The sequence below is a fragment of the Puntigrus tetrazona genome, chromosome 14 (assembly GCF_018831695.1).
Source record: "Puntigrus tetrazona isolate hp1 chromosome 14, ASM1883169v1, whole genome shotgun sequence".
Classification (NCBI taxonomy): domain Eukaryota; kingdom Metazoa; phylum Chordata; class Actinopteri; order Cypriniformes; family Cyprinidae; genus Puntigrus; species Puntigrus tetrazona.
This window is the reverse complement of record NC_056712.1, coordinates 7,206,757-7,233,054: the sequence shown is the minus strand read 5'-3', so window position 1 is coordinate 7,233,054 and position 26,298 is coordinate 7,206,757. Positions and strand designations below refer to the sequence as shown.

The 26,298-nt window shown below is 41.7% G+C and overlaps 1 protein-coding gene across 1 annotated transcript; it reads right to left on the bottom strand.

Moving 5' to 3' along the window:
* Window positions 1-899: 899 nt before the first annotated feature.
* sec24b (SEC24 homolog B, COPII coat complex component) lies at window positions 900-25,947 on the bottom strand. The gene is given in 27 exon segments (XM_043257427.1): window positions 900-1,355; window positions 2,272-2,375; window positions 10,385-10,477; window positions 10,575-10,679; window positions 11,558-11,695; window positions 11,809-11,984; window positions 13,330-13,401; window positions 13,404-13,439; window positions 13,544-13,717; window positions 13,850-14,005; window positions 14,113-14,236; window positions 15,234-15,440; window positions 15,601-15,656; window positions 16,027-16,065; window positions 16,068-16,128; window positions 16,131-16,146; window positions 16,227-16,334; window positions 16,408-16,522; window positions 16,750-16,876; window positions 17,939-18,041; window positions 18,149-18,333; window positions 18,416-18,579; window positions 18,656-18,739; window positions 21,507-21,617; window positions 23,789-23,935; window positions 24,039-24,650; window positions 25,701-25,947. Coding segments are annotated over 27 exon segments (3,537 nt in total). The 5' UTR covers window positions 25,810-25,947; the 3' UTR covers window positions 900-1,240.
* Between the last annotated feature and the right edge of the window lie 351 nt (window positions 25,948-26,298).

The following is a 26,298-nucleotide window of genomic DNA, read 5'->3' as shown; positions in this document are numbered from 1 at the left end:
TTGGTAAAACATGGAAAAACACAGTGTCGTTAAAAATAATAATATATATATATATATATATATATATATATATATACACACACACACACACACACACACACACACACACACACACACACTAGTCAACATTTCAAGTGGATCAAAACTTATCAAAATTGCCCTGAGAAATAAAACCAAAATACATTCTTGTCTTAGGACTTTAATTTTTTTGATCCACTTCAAATGTTGAATGTTAAAACATAAATTATCATTATTATTATTTATTTTTTTCAGTTATCCAAAAAAAACCCTTAACTGTACAAACAATATCTGCAGCAGACAATGATCTCAACGGCCAAAGCTAGAATTATCATTTCATTTTATTCAATAAGCTCGTCATAAATTATAGCACATTAAAATATTTTTTGTGTCGAGAGTTACAAAGTGGATAGCAACATTTGTTGGAGGCCTGATCCGTTTTCTCAAAGAAAACAATGCGTTGCCAGAGAGAGGAACATCGTAGCTTCATTGAACAGTTTCAAGCAGCTGATGTTGAGAAGACAAGAGGAGAGTTCGAGCAGCCACTGTTGAGTCATTGCTGGATGAAGACAGATGAATTATTACACCATCAAGATGGACACGCTTTCACAAGCCACATTACATCAGGACAGGAGGCATTGAGAGAAGGAGGCGACAGGAGGAGAACAAAAGAAGCAAATAAAGAAAACGCATAAAAAAGTGTGTATGAGCGGATGTTTTGGAGTGAATAATAATACGCAATAAAACAACTCTGCGTGTTTTGCATGTATTAAAACCCAAAAAACACATGCGTACAATGATTCTGACAACAGAAACAAACAATATCACATACAGGGAAATGAACAGGAAATGTTCTTTCGCTGCATCTGGCTACTCGTGATAATGGCTAAATATGAAAGGGAGTAAGCAGATGGGAATGATTGAGAACAGCTTGTTCAGTGTCTCTATGTGCAAGTCAAGTCCACTACATTTCATCTTTGTCCTCTGTGCTCTCTTTTTTGCCATAATAGTCCATTAATCATTGACACTTTAACTTCTATTATCCTTAATTGTCTTTAAACTCCCCCCACCCACAGAGCCACAGGCTTTGATTGGCCGATGGGGGCCAGGGGGCGTGTCTCTGCCTCTCTGCGGTCCAATCAAAGAGCTTCCTTGCTATAGTTGAGCCGCGGAACAGAAGCTAGCCTTAAACCTGGGGCCGGTTCTATGGGGTTCCTCCATTCTACTTTGACATCTGCTGCTGAACGTGAAGCAAGAACTCGTAATAAGAGAAGGCAGATTCAGTGCGGTCCTCCACGAGGTGCTGGAAAAAACTGGTCTTGGTCGCGGCGTCGTCCCTGGAGAGAGACAATGGCGTGAAGCTTAAAGTCAAGATTAAATCAGAACTGGCCCTATCTGTGAATGAGTATGAACCTGAGCATTTCTCTCCTAATCTTTCATCAAAATATAATGATTTCTGGTCTTTGAAATGACAGCTCATACAAGGAAAATAAAAATTCTGTCATTTAAGATGATGTTTTTAAAAATTCAAATAACCAAACACTTTCGGGTGCCACTGACCTCCACAGTATGGCCAAAAAAATACTATAAAAGTAAAAAAAAAAAAATATTTTTAAACTTTTTTTGCCATTTTTACAATAGTTGTTAACTACAACTATTAAAAGCAGTCTTTATTGAAATAAAGCTTTTGAATTTAGATGAATTTTGCAAGCCTAAAGGCTTAATTTTATATTGCGTTTTAAAATGAAAAGGTGTGATACTGATAGTGGTTTTTTTGTTACATCATTTTTTTTTCTTAATTGACTTGCCTGGTTAAATATAAACCTAAAAACCATTTTTGACAGTTCAGTTAAATTGTATATTCAGAAAAAAAAAAAAAAACATTCCTGCATTGTTTTCCTCCAAAACCTTACTTTCTCATTGGCTGAAGAAACAAAAGAGCTACATCTTAGAATACATAAATTATGAAGAAACCAGTGAACCAGTAAAGTGTTTCTTTAAAACACAAATGTCAGTAGGCTCTTTTACAACTATCAAACATCTAAAAAAAAAAATATTCGAAGGAATGCAACTCCCACAGTGAGAGGAGGCAGTCTGAGATAGCATAAACATACACCATCCTCCCTCAGGAACAATACGCTGCCCTGAGACTATGAATAACAGGGGCGGAGAGGGAGAGATAGAGAAACTGGGAAAGATGGAGAAGAAGAAGAAGAAAGCTGTATGGATTTGGAAGAAACAGAGCAGACATACTTGACCACATGAAGAGCGGGGTGGAAGGTTCTAGACTCCAGCAGCCAAGAAATGAACGCTCGAGTTCGCTCTGAATACGTCGTCTGCAGCTCAGGGATCTCAGTCTGGAAAACAACAATAAGCGGGTTCTCTATTCATTTTTCACATTGCATATTCATGTCTATAAGATGAAAAGTAAAGCATTCTCTGTGGAAAATATTCATTTGATTACACAAATGTTAAATTTTTATATATATATATATATATATATATATACGTCTTAAATCATAAATAAAATGTAAACATAAAACAGAATTTCTAAAATGAATCATTAGTTTATTTAGTGTGATACTACTAATGTAAAAATCCTAAGTTTATATTGATTATACCTGATTTTTGGTTATAAAGTTATATCAATGTAATTAAACCATTAAAAGGCAATCCGTACAAACTAAAACATATAGAAACTCCATAGGACCCTAATAATGTAACTTATGATAAACCTTTAATCAATTGTTGTTTAATTCTGTTACTTGATTAAACACTTTTGGTCTTTATCATTTATTTTATACATTAAGAAAGTTGTTATATTCTATAAGTTGTAATATTTTAGTTTATTAGACATGCTTGAAAAAAAATCTAAAAGGTTATAAAATGTATCTAAATAAATGAATAAAACCGATTTCTTAGTACGGGGAATCAGAAACATTCAGATGTTTAGGATGGTGGTTTTTGTTTGGAACTGGAGTGAATTATGTGAGGTTTAGATCATTTAGAGAAATGATCCACGGCCCACAATCCCCTCTGGGGTGAGATAATGCCGACTGACAGTGACGCCTTCCAAATGAAAAACAACTAAGCTGAACTCAAGACAAACTTCATGTTCTAAGGCTGATCAGAAGCAGCTTCTGTCTTTCATAACCTGGACAATAATATGATAATATGAGCAGAGGAGTTTGATAAACATGAGCCAATTTGTATTTATGGCAGGAATGCCATTTTAACAAATAAGAGGCCATAATCTATAAATCACTTCCCAGAGGGTTCAACAATAACAAAAGGCAACAAAAATAGAGTTTTATGGCTACTGCAATGTACAATGTTATGTGGACATATATATAAGTTATAGAAATATTTTAAATTCGATTTTATATTTTATAGATTTCTATTAATAACTTAAATGCAAGAAGTTTTGCTGATTTTGTCATTTTTAAACACTTTTTAAAATATGCCTATAAGCCTGAGTTACATTTTTTTAGTACATAAAATTAAAATTAAATGATGTTTAGCTATAAACAAATTTCGGGAGGAGCACGCACTGATAATAACGCGGCTGGCTTCTCGTTTCCTAATCACGCAATTATCCAACCAGAGCAAGAGAAGCCTACTATAAATTCGCACAAGCTTCTTACCTCGATATCTCGTTTCCGAGCATGGTATCCAGCATGTCGAACAAGACCAATCGCCAGAAACCTACGAAATCGAGGACACCGAGCCCTCCACGACTCCGCCGAGCAAGCACGCTAACGCCCGCCCGGAACTTCAAGCGAGCGCGGCGGCCGCCAGAGGCAGAAAACTAACGCGAGTGACTATCCTTTCGCCAACGCGATTAAGATCACGTTCGCCTCCACCTGCCAGGCGTCCTCAAGCTTCCCGGCTTCTCCCTACCGTGCAGCCTTTTCTTCCGCTCCATCCGCAACAAAATGGACAATTCGGCTTTGCGTCAAGCACTGCATAAGCGCGAACATTCCGTTCTCCGCCCGCGCTAACAAAGCCGAGCTCTCTCGCTGTACTCGACTTATCAAACAGGCGCAGCTTCGCCAAACATTTCTCCTCCAGCCAAAAGAAAGGAAACAACTAGAAGAAGCCGTAATTCTCCCAGGGGAAGACCGAGAAGTCAGCATCTGCACCGTATTAAGCCTCCGCCCACCAGGAGGCGGCAGAAGGCTCCCAGCTACTGCTAGCAAAGCCCAGGACCCAAACACCAGCAGCTCTTCCTCCAGTTTCCAGCAAACAACCCACGCAGCAGGCACCACGGCTCCAGCCCCCACAAGCCATCAGCCTAGCCTGTACCCACTCTGTTCATTGGATCAGTTGAACCCACACCAACAGTACTCTGCCCAAGTCTCTCCCGACCATGCCTGGCAACCAGCCCGCCCCAATCCACTGTCCGTTATTTACCAGCCTCAAGTTTCTCCTATTCCTCCAGGACCTAACTCGTCCATTTCTGTTCCCACAGCCCAGCCAGCCATAGGTGCCAGCACAGGCACACAGATGCCTCCACTGGACGATCCCAGCCGTACCACCTCCTATTCCTCCTCCCTCCCCTAATTTTCTGCTACCAGTCTGAACCCAGGTTCAAGACCCCCATCATCTTTACACACCTATTCTTCTTTACCTCCCTATCTTTTCCACTCTTTTCCCCTAGATCCCCTGCCATAGCCGCCGTGAGCTCCAACCCACCCCACAAGTAGCTCCCATGAGTTACCCCCGCCAACTCTCCCATCGCCCACCACCCTTTCTCAGTATCCACTGCTAACCTTCTTCCTATGCCCTCAAATGCCGCCGCTTGCCTGACCCACCCCGTCCCCAATTCCATCAAAGCACAGATCCTTGCAGAAATCCAGGATGCTGGCACCAGAAGCGAGGAACCCTATGCAACCCAGGTGCTTCTCTTTTCACAACTAATATTCCAGCGAACCATCCTTTAAGGTCCCTCCTCGAAGCCTCCTCGACTCAATCCTACAAGCAGTTTCTCACAGAACCCTGCAATCTTACCTGACCGCTTGGAAATGCTTTAAATCTTTCCAGGCAAGGTATAACCTCCAATTCCTGATTTTTCCTGCTATCCATCACTTCTTTCATCTCCTTTCTTAACACCTCAAAAAAAAAAAAAAAAAAAAAAAAAAAAAAAAAAACCCTGCAAGTCAGTTCTATTAAGGGCTACTTGAGTGGTATCCAATTTTTCCATGAACTCATCCACGGCATCGCCTCACCTCAAATAACCAATGCTCAGACTTCACTTTTTAATCAAGGGCATCCAAAGAAGGCATCCTCCCGATCCGACTCAAGGATGCCCATCACCCTCAAATTCTCTCAAAATGCATATCCACCCTCCGCAGAGGCTACTCTTCTATCCATACTGCTCGCACTCTCGATGCAATGTTCATTCTGGCCTTTTCGGTTTCCTCAGATGTTCAGAATTTACAGTCAACTCCAGATTCGACCAAATATTCACCCCACTATTTCCGACCTATCTATCGTGAGACCACGAAACCGTATCCTTTTTCATCAAACAAAGTAAAACGGACCAGACCAAAAATGGGCATTTCATATATATTTTTAACCTCCAAACTCCTACTTTTCCCCTTCAAACACTTCTAGCTTTCCTCCAATACAGGAAATCCCAAACTAAAACTCCACTCGACCCTCTGTTCACAGATGATTCCAACCACCCCGTATCTCGATTCTGGTTCCAAAAGCACCTCAAATCAGTCCTATCTTACTGCGGAATCCCATCAAAAAAAAAAAAAAAAAAAAAAAAAAAAATTTCTCCACACATTCCTTTCAGAATAGGGGCAGCCACCACTGCAGCAGAGAAAGGTCTCTTCCAACAGCAAATCCAAACCCTCGGCCGCTGGTCTTCTAACGCATACAAAAGCTACATTCGTTCAGACCAATCACTCATCAAAAAGCCCTCCAGACCCTAACCAGTCCCAACAGAACTCCAAACCTACCACCCCGCAGGAGAATCACCCAAGGCACGGCATCACTCCTTCTACAACGGCCAGCTCTGCGCTGTATACGACCAAATACAAAATCCGCCACGCAGCGGCCACACCAAGCAGGAACATCGCACCCACCGCCCCTGGACGGCTCCGCTATAAACAGCCATATTCAAAATCTGCCACCACAGTGGACATACCAAGCAGGAACATTGCACCCACCGCCCTGGTCAGCTCCGCTATAGGCGTTCGTATACAAAATCTGCCACAGGAGTGGCAATGCCAAGCAGGAACATCGCATCCACCGCCGTGGACCGCTCCGCAGCAAAGCGACCATATACAAAATTCGCCACTGCAGTGGCCAGCTCAAGCAGGAGCATCGCACCCACCGCCATGGACCACTCCCGCTATAGACGTTCGTATACAAAATCTGCCACAGGAGTGGCAATGCCAAGCAGGAGCATCGCATCCACCGCCGTGGACGCTCCGCGCAGCAAACGACCATATACAAAATTCGCCACTGCAGTGGCCAGCTCAAGCAGGAGCATCGCACCCACCGCCATGGACCACTCCCGCCGTAGATGACCCTATACAAACCTGCCACCGCGAGTGGCCAACACAAGCAGGAGCACTGCACCCACCGCCGTGGACCGCTCCCGCCGTAGATGCTAATACACTCCCACCCGCCTTAACAGCGGACCACTCTAGCTAGAGTACTGCACCCACCGCCATGACCGCTCCCGCTGTTCACGACAGTATACAAAACCTGCCACCGCAGTGGCCAACACAGGCTGGAGCATTGCACCCACCGTCGTGGACCGCTCCGCTGTAGATCATGGTATACAAACCTGCCACCGCAGTGGCCAACACAGGCAGGAGCATTGCACCCACCGCTGTGGACCGCTCCCTCCGTACACAATAGCACACAAAACCTGCCACCACAGTGGCCAACACAGGCAGGAGCATTGCACCCACGCGCCGCGGACCGCTCCCGCTGTAGATGACGGTATACAAAACCTGCCACCGCAGTGGCCAACACAGGCAGGAGCATTGCACCCACCGCCGTGGACCGCTCCCCGCCGTAGATGACGGCATACAAAACCCGCCACCGCAGTGGCCAACACAGGCAGGAGCATTGCACCCACCGCTGTGGACCGCTCCGCCGTAGATGATGGTATACAAACCCGCCACCGCAGTGGCCAACACAGGCAGGAGCATTGCACCCACCGCTGTGGACCGCTCCCCGTAGATGATGGTATACAAACCCGCCACCGCAGTGGCCAACACAGGCAGGAGCATTGCACCCACCGCCGTGGACCGCTCCGCCGTAGATGACGGTATACAAACTTGCCACCGCAGTGGCCAGCGCAGGCAGGAGCATTGCACCCACCGCCGTGGTCCACTCCCGCCAGAGGCGCACACTTGCACCCACTGCTTCTAGCAGCAGACCGCAAAGCCGGAGCTCTGCACCCACCGCCGTGGGCAGCTCCCGCCAGAGGCGGTCATTCACACAAGCTGCTATTACAGTGGACTGCTCTAAGCCGGAGCCCTGCACCCACCGCCGTGGACCGCTCCCGCTAGAGAGCGCACACTCGCACCCACTGCTTCTAGCAGCAGACCGCAAAAGTCGGAGCTTTGCACCCACCGCGTGGACAGCTCCGCCAGCGACGGTCGTTCACACATGCTGCTATTACAGTGGACTGCTCTAAGCCGAGCTCTGCACCCACCGCCGTGGACCGCTCCCGCTAGAGAGACGCACACTCGCACCCACTGCTTTTAGCAGCAGACCACAAAAGCCGGAGCTTTGCACCCACCGCCGTGGACAGCTCCGCCAGCGGACGGTCGTTCACACATGCTGTTATTACAGTGGACTGCTCTGGCCGAGTACTGCACCCACCGCCGTGGACCACTCCCGCTAGAGACGCTCACACGCACCCACTGCCTTCAGCAGCAGACTGCAAGCAGGAGCATTGCACCCACCGCCGTGGACCGCTCCCGCTGTACATGACAACATACAAACCCGCCACCGCTGTGGCCAACACAGGCAGGAGCATTGCACCCACCGCCGTGGACCGCTCCCGCCCGTATCGACAATATACAAACCCGCCACGCGGTGGCCAACACAGGTAGGAGCATTGCACCCACCGCCGTGGACCGCTCCCGCTGTACTGCGACAATATACAAACCGCCACCGCGGTGGCCAACACAGGCAGGAGCATTGCACCCACCGCTGTGGACCGCTTCCACTGTAAATGACATTATACAAAACCTGCCACCGCAGTGGCCAACACAGGCAGGAGCATTGCACCCACCGCCGTGGACCGCTCCCGCCGTAGATGATGGTATACAAAACCCGCCACCGCTGTGGCCAACACAGGCAGGAGCATTGCACCCCACCGCCGTGGACCGGCTCCCGCCAGAGCGCGCACACTCGCACCCACTGCTTCTAGCAGCAGACCGCAAAGCCAGAGCTTTGCACCCACCGCCGTGGACAGCTCCCGCCAGCGACGGTCGTTCACACATGCTGCTATTACAGTGGACTGCTCTAAGCCGAACATTGCACCCACCGCCGTGGACCGCTCCGCTAGAGCGCTCACTCGCACCCACTGCTTCTAGCAGCAGACCGCAAAAGTCGGAGCTTTGCACCCACCGCCGTGGACAGCTCCCGCCAGCGACGGTCGTTCACACATGCTGCTATTACAGTGGACCGCTCTAAGCTGGAGCATTGCACCCACCGCCGTGGACCGCTCCCGCTAGAGAGCGCTCACATTCGCACCCACTGCTTTAGCAGCAGACCGCAAAGCGGAGCTCTGCACCCACCGCCGTGGACAGCTCCGCCAGAGACGGTCGTTCACACATGCTGCCATTACAGTGGACCGCCTAAGCCGAGCACTGCACCCACCGCCGTGGACCGCTCCCGCAAGAGACGCCACATGCACCCACTGCTTTTAGCAGCAGACCCGCAAAAGCCGGAGCTCTGCACCCACCGCCGTGGACAGCTCCTGCCAGAGACGGTCGTTCACATATGCTGCTGTTACAGTGGACCGCTCGAAGCCGGAGCCCTGCACCCACCGCCGTGGACCGCTCCTGTAAGAGACGCTCACTCGCACCCACTGCCTTTAGCAGCAGACCACAAAAGCCGGAGCTTTGCACCCACCGCCGTGGACAGCTCCGCCGGAGACGGTCGTTCACACATGCTGCTAATACAGTGGACCGCTCTAGCCGGAGTACTGCACCCACCGCCGTGGACCACTCCCGCTAGAGACGCTCACAACATTTTCATGCCCACTCTCCTACACCTACATAATATCATCCTAATACCATTCCAATTTCAACTAACATATCCATGCTCTTCCTCCTTTCTAGCTAAGCCAGTAGCTTTTTTGGGGGGCCGCTTACACGTGTTTTGGCTGCTGTCTTAATTGGCTTTTTGGGGGCACTCAGGGATCGGGTCGGACACGAGTCCTGTCTTTCACGGACAAGAGAAAAACTCGGACTCGGTAGTCCACCTAGTTCCGAGCCCTCTCCCTGACAGCTCGCCAAACACGCTTACTTTTTACCGTTACTATGATTAATTATACGTAAGTGCGAACTCGTGAAATGATGTTTAGCTATAAACAAATTTCGGGAGGAGCACGCACTGATAATTAACGCGGCTGGCTTCTCGTTTCCTAATCACGCAATTATCCAACCAGAGCAAGAGAAGCCTACTATAAATTCGCACAAGCTTCTTACCTCGATATATCTCGTTTCCGAGCATCCCTCCACCACCCCAATCTCCATTCCTCCTAGTTCTACTATCCCCTCTCGGGGGGGGGGCACTCAGGGATCGGGTCGGACACCGAGTCCTGTCCGCTTTCACGGACAAGAGGAAAAACTCTGGACTCGGTAGTCCACCTAGTTCCGAGCCCTCTCCCTGACAGCTCGCCAAACACGCTTACTTTTTACCGTTACTATGATTAATTATACGTAAGTGCGAACTCGTGAAATGAGATAAAATAATTATAAGTAATAATTATTTTAATGGTTTTAATTTTTGTTTAGGATAATAACTATGGACTTCTTTCTGGTCCTCAAAAATCGATTGGTGTTACTTCTCTTTTAAGATGCCTATAAATAAATGAGCTCTGCTATGACTGGCACAACTGTTATTCATTAGGCTGCTGAATATTAAATTTAGTTGTGAGTAGGTGGTGTCTTGTTATGCAGGACTATGTGCCATCAATGCAGTGGGATTCCTTGGAAAATGTCATTTTTGTAGCTTTTTGTATTTTTTTAAACAAAAATCCTGTTCCTTAGGATAAATATGATATGTCACCTTTAACACGACAGGGTGAAAGAAAATACTTGTGAGAAAGGGAGAACAGTTCAATGTGCTCACGTACTCGCACGCACACACACACACTCACCATGTTGGACGGTAAGGACGCATAATTGGGGAAGCCCAACACGTCCCGTATGAACATCTCGCTACAGCACTTCCCCACCCACAAATACATCACCTACAGAGCAAACAGCAGAATCAGAGTGGAGAATTAATGAGAGAAGCTGTCTCTTTAAATCCTGAGAACTTGTGTGGTTTTGCGCGGCAATGCTTACGCTGCCACAGTCCATGAGGAAGGCCCCCTCTCTGGTGAGCTTCTCTGCAGTGAGCTGCAGTAACAGAGGCTGAGGAATCACAGAGTCATTCAAGTGCAGCGCCGCCTATAGGACACATACAACACTTCAACAAAATTGGATGCATTTTGAAAAACTTCGTTGACATTCTTCGACTTCAGCTCCCTTGAGGAGTTACGTTTTGTTTGTTTGTTTGTTGTAGTGCCACATTACACTTACAATTTAATTGAAAGTCTGCATTTAAAGTCTGAGAATGACATAAAATGTGAGCAACTCTAAACATTGATACATATATAGAAAGGGGGATTTTGTATAACTTTTTAAAATGGCAGAAAAAGGTTAGAGGCGGAAAAGTAAATCCATATTACATCTATTAAGTTTAGAAATAGGGCTGCAAAATTAATTAAAATAAAAACATAGGTCACTTATAACATTAAAAAGCACTCATAAACTGATGGCTGACAACAAAAAAGACACTTTAAAGGCTTCCTGTAGTTTTCCACCAAAAAAAAAAAAAAAAAAAAAAAAGAAGCTTAATGGTTGAAAATTAACAATTTAAGATTTTTATATACACACAGTTTTTCTTACCGTCACATATTATAATACTACATAAATGAATGAATAACATTTTGTTAATGATGCATTCATTTGTTCAAGTATTTATTAATCTTAGGTCATCTTTAGTTCATGTTATCTCATGCTCATTATCTACGACACAATGTTCAAATTAAGATGAACTAAGATTAATAAGTGCTTTTCATCGTTAAGGAATGTAAGTTTAGTAATATTTAATGTTACTCGACGATGTTTGACATGTTTGTGTTATATCTTTGCATGTTGTCATTTAGGGAGTAAATTAAAGGGCCAGCGCTCCAGATGGCGGTAAGGAATATTAATCAATAAATCAATGAAGGACTCCACAATCCTGCATCATTATATTCCACGCCTGTATGAATGTGCGTTACCTGTTCGGTCATGTTGTCGATGCGGTACAGGTCCGGATGAACCATGCGTATGATCTGCTGCAGCGGCTGACTCTTCAGCTCACACATGGAAAACACTCGCTCATCCAGACGGGTGCTGGTGCCGGTCCGTAGAGCTTTCTGAAAGACAAAAGCACACGCTTTTCACAGATCTGATCCGTTTAAAGGCTTCTGAACGGTGCGCGGGTTAGTAAGTGAATCTCTGTTGGTGTATGTGCACTCAGCGCCCCCACCTGTTTGAGAAGAGCAAGTACATAAAGAGGGAAGAGACGCAGGGCGGCAGGGGCGATCAGGCCGGAGGGCTGGATGTTGGAGCCGTTAGCGCGATACGCCGTTAAACAGTCCACCACGGCGTTTACTAGCGCATCTCTCGCATCGGACAAACTGGAGGAGATGGAGCGATCGATAGCTGCGAACAGATGCAGAGACAGAGACGACGTTTCCAGCAAAGCCAAACAAACAAGAATGATGAAAACACAACTGTGATTACGGTTTCGCTTTAACATGCTGGTGAAAAACATTCTCTCACTGGTGTGAAAACGCATGTTATTAAAGCACTTTGCATTAGGGCTGCAACAACTAATCGCTAAAATTGCTCTTAAAAGATGAATACATTTATTACATCTGTGAAACATGCTTGGAAAACATCTACTTGTCACTTACATTTGGCTTTCACTTTTATCCAAAGCAACTTACACATTTTCCTGAATACCTTATTTTCGTTTTGAAGATCTGTTAAACTTTGAGGATAATTATTTTTATTTTGTCTCGAATATGTACATATTTACTAAATTTTCTTTAATCTTTCTTACATTTAATAAATAAAAACATATAATATTTAATACAAAATATATATAAAGGACCTGATTCACATGAATTCTTGTAGGTCTCCCAAGATCTGTAAATTGTTTACTGCTATCGGTTCTGAAAACTCGTCTTAAAACAAAAGCATTTTTGGATGCTGGCCCAAGACTGTTAAACTCTCTTCCACCAGACATCAGATTTATCGTACTTATTTTCTATGGTTTTTAACTGTTGATTTCTGTTTATAATGTAATGTGTTTTATTTGATTTCATTGTAAATTTCTACTGTAGTTTTGATGAGCTGCTGTACATGCCTTTGGTCTACTTTATATAAATAAATTAGATTATAAAGTGTTATGAAATGCAGTAATTAAAAAAAAAGAAGAAAAAAAATATTGAATTGTCTTATCAGTGGTCATATTTTTCCGGTTGAAACTCAACTCGACAAAATCATATTTCAATACATATTTTCCAGACTTTTGCCATCAATTTACTTAAAATTACTTTAAAAAAAAACTTTAAATGCTACTTGAAATGTTAATGCAATATGTTTATTGTAATAGTAGAAATGTAAAATGTTTGAAAGTGAATGAATCTATGATCCTCCAGCAATCCAACAATCTATATACGTTTACTTTCAATTGGTATGTTTTAGGTTATTATTTATTTGCACACAGCCTACATAAGATTCATTCACTCTATTGGTTTTCAAGCTGCACTGTTTGAAAAGACAACATTGGGCAGGATATGGAACAACATTCCTGTAAATAATGGATTAAAATGTATTTATCGTTCTCATTTACCATTTTAAAGTTAAATAAAAATGCACACTAGTCACAGCTAGTTACAGTGTGATGTAAAACAAGATACATACAAGCAACATGACACTGTGCACAATATATTGACATAATATACTGCACTTAAAATGTCAATGTGTTTATTCTACTAACCCATGTTGGCCAGAAGGCATGAGATGGCCTGGATATCAGCTCCAGCAAACACTTCACTCAACTGACTGACCACGGCAGACACAGAGTATGCACTCGGATTCGGCGTTTACCTGTCAATCATAAAACACAGACCAATCAGAGGAATCCTTACTCTGTTTGTGGGAGTGGTCTGATTAAAAATGGATCAGCGTAAATGCGCGACATCCTTGCTTACCTTTACTGGACGTATAAAGAAGAGCTGCCTGAAAACAAGCGAGCGACGTATCGGCTAAACTCTCCTCGATTGACATCTGCACAGCGAAACCAGAGTCTGGGTTCACATTGGCCAGAGAGAGCAAATCAGTGGAGCGCACAAAGAAGTTGCCATGGAAAGTGTGGATGGACAAGCCTGTTGACCAATCAGAGAAAGTATCTTGAAGAAGAGGTATGAGATCACCGCCCCTGCGGATACTGGTTACTGGAAGTGTCAATCAAAGCAATTACTGCACAGAATCAGCTCGTGTGAGCCCGCCCCCCTCACCTTTGGTGCACGGATCCTCATGACGGCAGAAGCCGATCTTTCTGCTGAGGTATCGCTGCAGGTCTTTCTGGAATTTCTGTCTCTGTGCCGTATTGTGAATGTGATGGAAGGACGGGTAGTAAAAGACACTGCCGGCTGAGTATTTGGACACACATGCTGCAGAAGAACAAAAAAGGTTTTTGTTTAGCAACTTTGGGACACGTATAAGAGCTTAGAAAGAACATTAAGTGTGTGTGTGTGTGTGTGTGTGTGTGTGTGTGTACCTAAAGAAGCCAGGTCTGAGTACTGGGAGCTCAGTAAGAACAGATCCACTCCGATCTGCTGTCCAGAACAGTCCAGAGCCAGTTTCTTGTAAAAGTCTGTAGCAGGACCCAAGTGCTGGACGTTCTGAAAAGAAACGAGCCAACAAAAACACTCAAAATGCTGAAACATTCATTGAAACATAATTATAAAAGTATCGTTTTTTTATTTGTAAAAATCGCAAGTCATCTATTTAAGACGCTCTTGATTTATGTAAACAGGCTAAAACTAAACTTTAAAAAAAAAACTAAACTTTATTGAATATAAGCATGTGTATCGAAAACGGTTTATGTAGTTATATAGCAATACATACGGTTCTTAACTGATTTTTCTGATAGGATAAATCACAAGGTTAAAAAAAGGCAAGTTGTTTGTGCTATACCAGCTTCTGTGGCCATCTTTCATGGCGAGAAAAATGATCTTCTTAAAGGTTTTTCCTCACAGAGTTAAAACCAACAAAAACTAATAAAATAAGCTACAGAGATCATGAGTTAGTGTTTGTAGTTATTTTCTTCACAGAGAGAAGTCACAAGAGTTTGTGTTGAATTAAATTGCAGGTACAGTTTACTGAATGAAAATACCAATAATATCCCCCAAAAATGATTTTTGTTGCAGAACCTTTTATTACAAACAAGCCTAAAATACAGACTGCTCCTTTAAAAGATAAACAAGATAAAGTGTGTACTCTTACAGCCACCTACAACATAATAAACACCATAAAGTCCTAATTCGTCAAAGGCAGATTACATTACATTTGTGTCAGATTACAGTTTACATTAACTTTGCAACAGTAGTGCTACTGTTTTTGACTTTTTACCTTTAGTGCTCACATTATAATTAAAGGACAATTTGCACTTTTGGGTGAACTGTCCCTTTAAGACTTGTTGACGTTTTATTCATTTCAATTTGCAAAGTAAATTTACAACTTCTTTAGACTTTTAAATCAATGTTGATGGCTGTAATATTTATGATATTTTCAACAGCTTCTATGATGGCAAATGTTAATCGCATCCACCGATGTGCATGTTTGCAGTCATGCATGAACAGGATCTTTTAAAGTTGATTGACGATTCGAGAGCAGTACCTTGGTGCTGGATCTGAGGTTGGGGTCTTCCCGTGACTGCAGGAGTCCGGCGCCGAGGGTGGGCAGCTGGGTCTGAAACACGGACACCCGGCCTCCCGTCGGGGACATGAGTTTATACGCAGCCTGCAAAGCCGGACCCAGAGCGCTCTGAGTCTCGCGTGTGTGCATGAACATCCCCGGCAGCGCGTTGAGCAGGTCCTTCACCAGCTGTGAGCACATGCACAAACACACTCTGTCAGATAACGCAGCTGCAAAAACGGTGTCACATATCAAAGCTTGTGTGATACAGAGATATGAAGCCGGGAAATGGGAACACAAACACAGCTGACCTTGCACACACAGAGATATAAGGTCTTAAAATACAAACCTCTTTGCTCTCTTTGAGATTCACCAGAAGACTGTCATGTGTTGGGATGAAAACATCTAGGAAAAAAAAAAAAAAAAAAACACAAATACATCACTTAATCACTCATCAGATGCCATGCAATATTCTATAGGCCTGTTACAAATGAACAAAAAGGCAATATCGTATGGTATATATGTGAAAATATGTGACTTCTAACCAAGTCCTGTTGTAATATGTTATATGCATTACATTTTTAACCTAATCAAGATAACCCAACTGCAGTTTGAGATTAATTGGAATATACAGTGAAAAAAAAAAATAATAAAATTGAAAAATTGTTACAAATATTTATGTACACACACTGCTACTCTGCTTATTACTTACTCTTTTATTTTTTTTCTATTTTGGTGAAAAGATAATAAAAGCAAGAGAATCAGAAAAAACTACCATCAATATCAGACACCACCAGCATCTGAGGCTGAGAAAGCCCTCCTGCAGGTTGTAGAAGTGGACGGTGCTGTCAAACGTCACAAACCCAATGCGCGTGTCACAGTATCTCCGGGCAACCTGGGAGAGAAACACATACACCCACGGTCACATCTGAGGTGCGTGGCGCTCAAAACGTTTCATCAGCTGCAATATCTCACTTTTCTAGGTTGTCCAGTAATGACTGGCAAAACACATTCAAGTAGCCCGACTCCACAGCATTGTGGGATACATCCAACAAGAACAGGTATACCGCGGGCTGAGGAGGCGAAGCTGCAGAGAGAAAGCAAATGTAGATTAACATGCGAGCGTAACAATAAAGGTCTATTAAAAACAGACACGCTCACCATGTAATCAGAGGAAGCGATGAACTCTACAGTTGAATTCTGGACCTCTGGTCTCTTGTGAGGCTCACCATATGAACGAGTTACAGGATTATACATAAACTCATCAGGAACTGATCGAGAAGACGACAATTTATCAGAACCCTCAAGAACAAGTTAATGTGTGAAAACTATTCATTTTAGAGACTTTAACAGTAATTAATGGTACAACTGTAATAGACTAAACCATAGATCTCCAAAAACCTTTACTTTTACTTGAGATTAATATTTTATCCAAATAATAAATATTTCTGGTTAGGTATCAAGGCAATAAGTTAATATACGACTGTAAAGCTCTTACCATCATTGACTCTGTAACACAGATTACACTTCCACCTGCGCTGATCCAGAAACGAAACAAAAGGGTTTATATACGTCCGACACGAACGACAACGAACTATAGTGTTAGAGGTGATCACTGGTAGCTGCTGCAGAGACAAAGAGAAGAGTTCATTAAAAGATAATAAAACCTGCATTATCATGATCTAATGTTTCAGTAAAACTCTAGATAAGACTTTGTAAGACACCCGTTTATGACCCCTTTATCTGTAATCCAGACAGTTTAATATATAAAACTGATAATATTGTTTACCCTCATGTGAGAACTCAGAATCAAGCTTGCTTATATATTAAATGGGACAATGTGTTCACGATGGTACATTTATTTATTTATGATTTACCCCCGTGTGAGCAGAAGTGGTTGTATTCAAAATATAACATTTCAATTTCACAATTCAATTTTACACATATATATATATATATACACACACACACACACACATCTATATATACACACACATATATTCATACATATACACACACACACACACACACATACAACAACTAAAAACATATAAAGAAATAAATAAGTACAAACACATACACGCTTAATAAAAACATTAAAAACAAAAGTGGTAAGAACAATTATATAGTCTTAAAAATATTTTATTGTCCCAGGAGATTTATTTTTGAAAATGTCTGAATAAATGCCTGAATAAAAAGTTTTCATGATGGTTCAACTATAGCAATATCTGGTGACTGGCAAGTTTTGACCGATATGGGGTTTTCAATGGCCAGAAAATAGGACTTCATTTACCTGGATTCAACTGATAATCTTAAAATGGCTAAAATCATCAAAAAAAAAAATCATACTGTGAATTTTCTTTTTTAATATATATTAATCTGTCATTTATTCCCATGATGCAAAGCTGAATTTAGCTTCATAATATTAAGGTTAAACCATTGATAGCAGATTCACTCAGACAATGTCTTTCATACTTTTCTGCACCTTAACAGTCAATGGGACAGTCACTAGCCTCCTGATTTCACCCAAAATATTTTGTGTTCCAAAGACAACTGAAGTGTTTACAGGTACTGAACAACATGGGGGTAAGTGAATACAGGTAAAATTTTCATGTTGGTTTAGAGTAACCCTTTAACTTCAAACAGCACATCACGGTTTGAGTTTGATTTGTGCTTTTTGCTCCTACCGTTAAATCTCTGAAGGGATGCAGCAGTAATCCAAGAGGCAGACGAGCTTTATTCAGCAGCGCTTGAGTCTGGGGAATGTTGGTGAGAGTACAGCTAAAAGTGCTAGAAGAGACGGAAAGAAAGAGAAAGTGTTAAACAAACGAAGCCGTTTCTCAGTCTGCACCTGTCGTGTGAAACCACAGCTCCGTGTGTCATCTCTCCGCTCTTACTCGGGGCTGCAGTTGACCTTGCGTAAGTCGTTGCTCAGGTTGGGTTCAGGTGGAGGAGCGCGTTTGGGAGGAAGGATGTTTCTCTCCTGGAGTAGATTCACGGGTCTCAATGTTTCGGCATCCAGTTCAGAAGCGCCGCCGAGGCCTCCTAACGCTGATGAGAGCTCAGACAGAGACGGAAAAGGCTACAAAAACACAAACGCACACATTTTATTAACCTTTTCCCGAATGAAGCACACTTTCTGAATTCCAAACTAATGTCAATACCTGCGAGTACGGCTGGTATCCTGGTGGGTTGTACCCTCCATGAGAGGGGGAGGGGTCTGGTTTGGGGGCAGGGTTTTGCTGGTAAGCGGGATGCATGGTTGGATAATTGTATCCGAAGGGTGGAGCTTGTTTGGGGGGAACGCCAGCAGGAGGAGCTGCGAGATCTGAATAAAGCATAAATGATTCATTCTAGTGCAGCTCTGGCGTTGAGATGTCTCAGTGAGCATTGTAGGGATGTACCTGAATAACCGCCGCCCTCCAGAGACTCATAACTGTTGGGAACCGGAGAGGCGCTGCCTGTGGTTGTAGACGAGCTGTCTCCACCTGTGATAGTTTGCAAGCACACAGGCACGAGGGATGTCTGGTTTAGAACTGTTCTCATTCTTATGCATGCAAGTTAATGACTCAAAAACTCACACCTATACATTTTACCCAATTCTTCGAACAGTAAAATCAACAGAGTTCAATATCACCCAACATCGGCATTTGTGAATAGTGAATGAAACCAGTAGCAATTTTTTTTTCATGAAACGTATCGTACGGGAAAAAAACCCACGTACACAGAACACACTTTGCTGCTCTGATGATCTGCATGTAATTTTAAGTTAAATGTCTCATTTGCTCTCTGATATTCATTGAAATTACATAATCAGGACTCTTAGAGAAGAAGACAATAATCCTCAGTAGAGCTTAACCTAACGCTAATCCTCCATAACCCAACTACTGAAACCAGACAAGACCAGAAAGAGAGAGAGAGAGAGATAGACGGGCCGTGATTGGCCAAGCTCTGGTCATCCTGTGCTCAATCTGTTACCTCACTGGATCAGCAGTCTGAACTTAAGAACGGACGGAGAATGAAACATCCACCACAGAACATAAAATGGACACATAAAACTTTAATTTGCGTGAATGAAGACAAAAATAATAGGCTAGTTAAAAAAATAAAAAAATCACTCATTGCAGATTAACCCCAGGGGAGAAAAACAACCAGAACTTCCTTCTGAGACCATCTACAAGGCAAACCCTAAGATAAGCGTCCTCCATACAAACCTGAGACTCCACCTTGAGTTCAAAAAGTCCAAGAAAGGAGCCGTTTCACTCAGCGAGGATGAGGAAACCTCTGGAGTGTGTGATGAATTGGTAGCAGGCTTCGACGTGACACATCCAAACTCCCCATGAGAAAACACAGCACCCCAACATTTCATAATGAAGAGCTAAAAATACCAGCTGCCCACGACACTCACACACTTCTGCATGAAGCAGAGGAAAACAGGGTTATAAGTACACCAGTCCATCAACTGGAGACCGAACAACTGCCAAAGCTCATACACCCAATCTAGAAAACTCTTTCCAAATTTGCACTTCACATCTGAATGAAGATATTATGGACTGTGCTGCTACAAAACTCAGTCAAAAACATAAAAGTAAAAAGAGAAAAGTAAATTTACTGTGGCATCTTGATTACTGTCATAAGTTTAGAATTATTAAGATGCTACCAAGGCTGATTTATTTTTATTTCATTTAATACTGTAATAATGTGAAATATTATTACCATTTAGAGGAACTGTTTTCTTCTGTAATGTATTATAAAATTTACTCCAGTGATGATAAAGCTCAATTTTCAGCATCATTACTCCAGTCTTCAGTGCCACATGACTATTTATAATTTTAATATACTAATTCATTTTCATTCATTATTATTTTTACACGATTGTTAACTATGGTTCTTGTCATTATCAATGTTGAAAGTTTTTGTTAGAAAACACGATTAACAAAAAGGAAAAAAAAAAACGCTTTCATTTGAAGTAAAAGTTCTTGTAGCATTATAAATGCTTTATGTCACTTTTGATTCATTTAATGTATCCTTGATTAACGTAAGTTAAAATTTCTTTAAAAAAAGATTCATTCCAAACTTTTGAACAGCAATGTAACCCTCTTTCCACAAAAATATTAAGCCACAAAAACAGTGTTCCTAACAGATAAAAAAAAGAAAGAAAAAGGAATATTTCTTGATCATCAAATCAGCATATTAGAATGATTTCTGAAATGTGATGCTGAAAGACTAAAGTAATAATGCAAGAAGTTCTTCTAAATTGCAGTAATAATAATAAAAATAAGGCAATATTGTTTTTATAACATTTTGGATTAACTGAATGCAGCTTCAGATACTTTCTGTTTGTGCTCAACAGGCTGCCTTAGCCTTACTATATTTATACACACACAAACACACATATATGCATACATTAATATATATTTGGGTGCGTGACTCTGAGATGAATGCATGAGGGAGGAAGTAGAGACATTTCTCATCATTCATGAAACTGGTTCTGTGAGAAGTGAGTTTTTGATATCAACAACTGCTGTACTTCAGGTCTGAGTAGAGGAAAAAAAAAAGACAGGAGACCGGGGAAAAGATCAGGAGCCTCAGGGGCCAAACGCTGGCAGTGAGTGTGCATGTCTGTACATGATGTTTTAAGAGTTTGCTTGTGTGCTTACATAAGGGCATTTGCAAGTAAAAAGGGCACATCAGGACAAAATGAATGCCTATAATATATTATATACACATGATATATCCAAGTTCATCCCATGTACAGTACACTGACATTATATTATATAGCAAAACTAACTTATCACACCACACTGTATGCTCACCTTTTTCCCTAATCATACAGCATGTAGGCTGATATATACTAAATAGCAAATAAAACAAACTATTTGATTACTTGTATTTCTTAAACTACTCGCCATCTGCTGAATTTCCTGCCTTTCCTGCCAATACATATATTGTAGGGTTTACAATATGGCAATTCAGAGCTATTCATATGCATTATATAAATATGAACACACAAACCGCAAGAACAATGATCGTCTGTGTTTATGGGAATTTGCAGACTTCAAGTGAATGAAAAACTGGCAAGAATGAAACATGAATCTCGAGGAGTCTTAAAGGGAGGAGAACGTGTGTACATTCTCGTGCGTTAATCATTTTCAATGGGAGGTGCAGGGATGGAAAAAGACGGAAATCTGGGATGGAGGGATGAAGAAAGTGAAAAAGGGAGGTGACTGAAAAAATGAAAAAGCGAAAGCAGACCTGCTTCCTCATCCTCCTCATCCTCTTCGTCATGGTCAGAACTGGATGAGGAGTGATCGCCCGCAGCCGAGCTAACGGTGTTATTCACCCCGCGGTCACCGTACAGCAGCCCTGAAATACAGTAACCATCAGAGACAACAGACGGGTTCAGTACAGAGAGAGAGAGAGGACGAGAATGGAGCTGGATTCTACCCAAATCACACAAGAACAATAACATGGCCCGAAAAGTAACAACACATGGTGGAAGAACGGAAAAAAGCAAAGAAAGAGATGAACGAGTGAGAAAAGCAAGCAGAATAATAAGACAGATGCTCTGCTGACATTTAAGAAACAAAGCACATGTTTAACTACAGAATAATCAGAAGAGGTGAGACCTGTCAGGAATAACACACCAACAGTAATAATGACTGCAACAACTACTCCATGAATACACAACACGTCACTTTACAGAGCTAATGATGAAAGATGTAAAGCTGAACATTGCTATAATTTAATCAAACTCTGCATTTGGGTCACTTTAGCATGCATTTGGTAGGAAATGTGTGGAAAACATCTTCCCAAACTTGGAACAAAAAGCCCTTAGAAACCAGCTGTTATCAAAAAAGTGAAGCTTTAAGAGATCCTTGTGATTTCATGTTGAAATAAAAGCTATATTAACATTTGAAAATTAAGAGCCATACATAGTGCAGCTTTCCAGCTGTACCATAACATTTGTATAAATGTGTGCAATATTTTTATATATATATATATATATATATATATATATATATATATATATATATATATATATATATATATATATATATATATATACATATATATATATATGTGTATATATATATATATATATATATATATATATATATATACACACACAGATTATATATACACAATAATATATGCATATGTAAATATATTAATTTCAATTTATTTCGTTTATTTATTCAATTAAATTATTCTTATTTATTATTATTTATAGATTTCTAAGCCATAATACTAGGGATGCACTGAAATAAATTCTTGGCCAAAGCTGAACAAAATGAAACACTGCACCGATTTACCCCATATTTTTTTGCTTTACTGTGCTTTACAAAAAAAATTAAGTAATTATTAAACATCAATTGAATAATATTTACTTTACACTAAATATTTCTAAAATATACGTATAACTATACCAACAAAGCACTTTCAAAACTTATATGACAGATCTCAATTGAAACTATGTATGAGTGTTACAATAAATGTATGAATAGAGCTGTTGCAATTATTCTTATCATTATTATGGTCTTCATTTTCTTTTTCTTTTCATTTTATTTTTAAAAAGCATGAAAACGTTACCTAGAAGCTAACGAGTAACAGTTTTAGTGCAGATTTGGACTTTGAACCCTGACTAACAAGCAGACAGACCGCAAGCTTGTAGCCTATTGCTGCACATGCAACTCGTGTGTATTAGAAAACATAACGGTCTGCAGTTTATTTACTAATCATTCGCCATTTCCTAAATCAGTCATCACACAGTAACCAGCAAGGGCCCCTTTCTTTTCTCATCAGAGACATGAGATGCAGTGCTAAACGGTCTCGCTGTCTGTGATTGAAATGATTGAAGCGCCTTTCTCTGATGCTTGTAAATGCTTTTACGCTGTCCACATGTTTGTTGCTTTAGCGCGTCTATATTTGATCAAATTATGCCATTGTTCGAAATAATTTATTCGATTTTTTTGGTTATTCCCAATTTCGGGTTGCCGAACATCTGCAGCATGCCTACATAATAGTTTAGTACTGTAATTAGCACTGTTAATATTTAATATAGTTGTATTGTAAAATAAAATTACAGTATTTCGTCAATGCTTTCTTAATAACAAATGCCACAAATATAAAATATTATTATTAGGATTATTTAGCAGTCATAACAGCACACATAAAAGCGTTGTAATTTTGGTTTCTTTAAAAAAAAGTGCGGTCAAACGAATTGCAAAAAAAAAAAAGATTTAATGCAATTAACTGCATCTAAAATAAGTCTTTATTTATAAGCGCATGCATGTATAATTTTAAGAGAAATATGTTAATATTAAATATGTATATATAATAATATATATATACACACATATACATACATAAATATTATATATATTTAATATTTAAGATATATACTGTAAGTGTGTGTCTTTATATACATAATAAATAATAAAAACTCAAAATAGACGAGTAATGTCAAAACAGAGTGTACTGAAAGAAATGAACGAATGACTGTTGGTTCAGGTGTGAAAGTGGACCGTTTGTACCTGGATGGTGTTGTGGTGACGAATGCACAGAAGTGCCTGGGGTTCCTGAGGGCGGCCTGTCTTTATCAGGGCCCTGTGAATGAGGAGGGGCCGCCGCGTAATGATGGCTCATGGGACTGTGGAGGTTTTGGTCGTAGTGTTGTTGAACTAAACGTACATCAGATAATACACAATCAATAAAATTGATCGGGGCACGTATGTGTTCGACGGCATTCTGTTGAATGAACACACATAATGAATTCAAACCCACCTGCATTTGATTGGCCGTTGACAGTGGCTGTTTGGCTAAGAGGCGGGGCTCCATAGCCCGGGTGAGCTGATGTGGGCGTGGCCCCGATCCCTTGAGAATACTGTTGCAAAGAGCTCTGGGTAGGTGGCGGTGGCATTACTGTAGAAACGGGTGGCTGCCCGGCGGTGGTTTGGGAGGATCTCAGCGTGCCGTACTGGCTGCTCCCAGGGGCCGATGGGTAAGAAACTATGGGGTACAGCGGGGCGCCGAGGTTGCTGCCGCTGGACGCTGGCACCAGGCTGGGCTGCGGCTGCTGAGGTTGCGCTTGAGTTTGCCTTTGTGAGGGGTGACTATAAGCCTGTCCGTAATATCCAGGTGGCACAGCGTACGGCACAGTCTGCTGGAATGACTGTACCGGGGAGTTTGAGTACTGATGCGTTCCTGGCTGTGCTGGATACGCTGACGGCCCTGAGCTGTTCTGGTAATAGTTCCCACTATAGCCTGCGCTCGAAGCGAGGATTTTGCCAGCGGGAGGAGCGCCGTGTCCCGCCACGGTGGGGTAAGCAGCAGCAGGTGGAGCAGAACTATAGTAGCTGGATGCAGGATACATAGCAGGGTACGTCTGTCCTGGACCTGGCAAAAACGACATGAACTTGATTTGTGCTTTCGACATGCAAATGAGAAGGAAATGTGACACACATAATCATTAGACACGTTTTAAACAAATTGACCTGTACAAAAACAACAGCAACTGAAACCTGCATCAATTTGAATTGAGTATATCGTTAAAATAAGTGATGGTAATGACACTATAATGAATGACTGCCTATTTAATTCATGGTATTTATAGAAATAATACAATTTTAATAGCTGAAAGGATTTCTTTCTGGTTTTTGACAACAAGCGTCTGTCACTCCACATTAAATAAGTGTTAGACGTTCATTACAATACAAACTGTAATTAATTTCATGCAGTTTAACTGTAACGTTGTCAGATTATATTCACGTAATTAAAAGTACGGCTCACGTTCGCATAGTATTGAAAAAAAACTGTATATAATAACATAAAAACATGTTTTAAGAAATTTTGGATATTTGGGAATATTTAGTAACGTTAAATATTTACCATATTCTGCTAAAATCTCCGCCAGTTATGCGCAATTATGCCAACTCTACTTGCCACCCATATAAAGAGGCATACAATCAAGACAGCGACATATTTAAGTTCCCAATTCAGGTAAGCTAGCCTTAACGGACAATAAGTCGGACTTTTAAGCCTTTAAAACGAGAAAATAACAAACGAGCTACCAGAACTAAACTAGCCGCTAACGGGCTAATGACAGGAGACGAAAACACACCGACTTTCAAGTAAAACACGCATAAAACGCGACATGATTTGAATGACAAATACAGAAAAAAATGTTCCCGTAATAGTGCGATCTGTCGAAGTCCCCACCCCAAAGACGCAGATGACAGGTGCTCGGCTCAGGCTTAGGCCTTTAGCTAACTTAGCTAACCTATCTTAGCTTTTTAAAGGGGATTCGAATAGGATTTTAGCAACTTATTTTAGCCGTTAGCATTTTAGCTCTAGCTTTAACACTTAGCCTGTTATCTTTGCATTTGGATGTGACACTGGCGTTAGCTTTAGCGTCTTAGCTCAGGTGGTTTCGCTTTAATCCCGTACCGTTCTGACACGGCGCCGCCGCCGCCGCCGCTCCGCCTCCGTTTTGAGTGGAACTCATGCTGTAATTATTCACGGAAGGGTTCGGATTCGCGTAACCCTGCGCGGACATCTCTATCCGAGTGCTTCGAGGGTATAAAAATAAACGACGCTGTCACCAGTTGTGGGTCTCCATCGACCTGCCCACAGCCGAGCGGAGGGTCCGTCTGACTAACGGTGATGATCAGGGGCCGGTGAACCAAGAGATCGGTAGAGGCGTCACGGACGGCTCTTCAAAATAAAAGTCTTAATAAACAACACACATTAAAAGTGGCTTTCTGTCTTGAATTATTGATGCGCTTAATAGTACAGCTTTAGAACCCAAACAGATCTGATTCATCTCAAATTTCATCTGTTAAATTGTAGTAGCCTATATGTGAGTAAGTAGACTATTATATAGTAACCTATTTAAAGGTCTATGTAGTAATATATATTATGTTTATTTGTTCATTGTGATAATGTCATTATTCAGCACAGTTTAGATTCAGTGCTGTTGTTCTGTTGTTGTGCAAGTGCAAATGTTAAAAGGATAATCAAGTATAAAATGACTTCAAAAACAGCT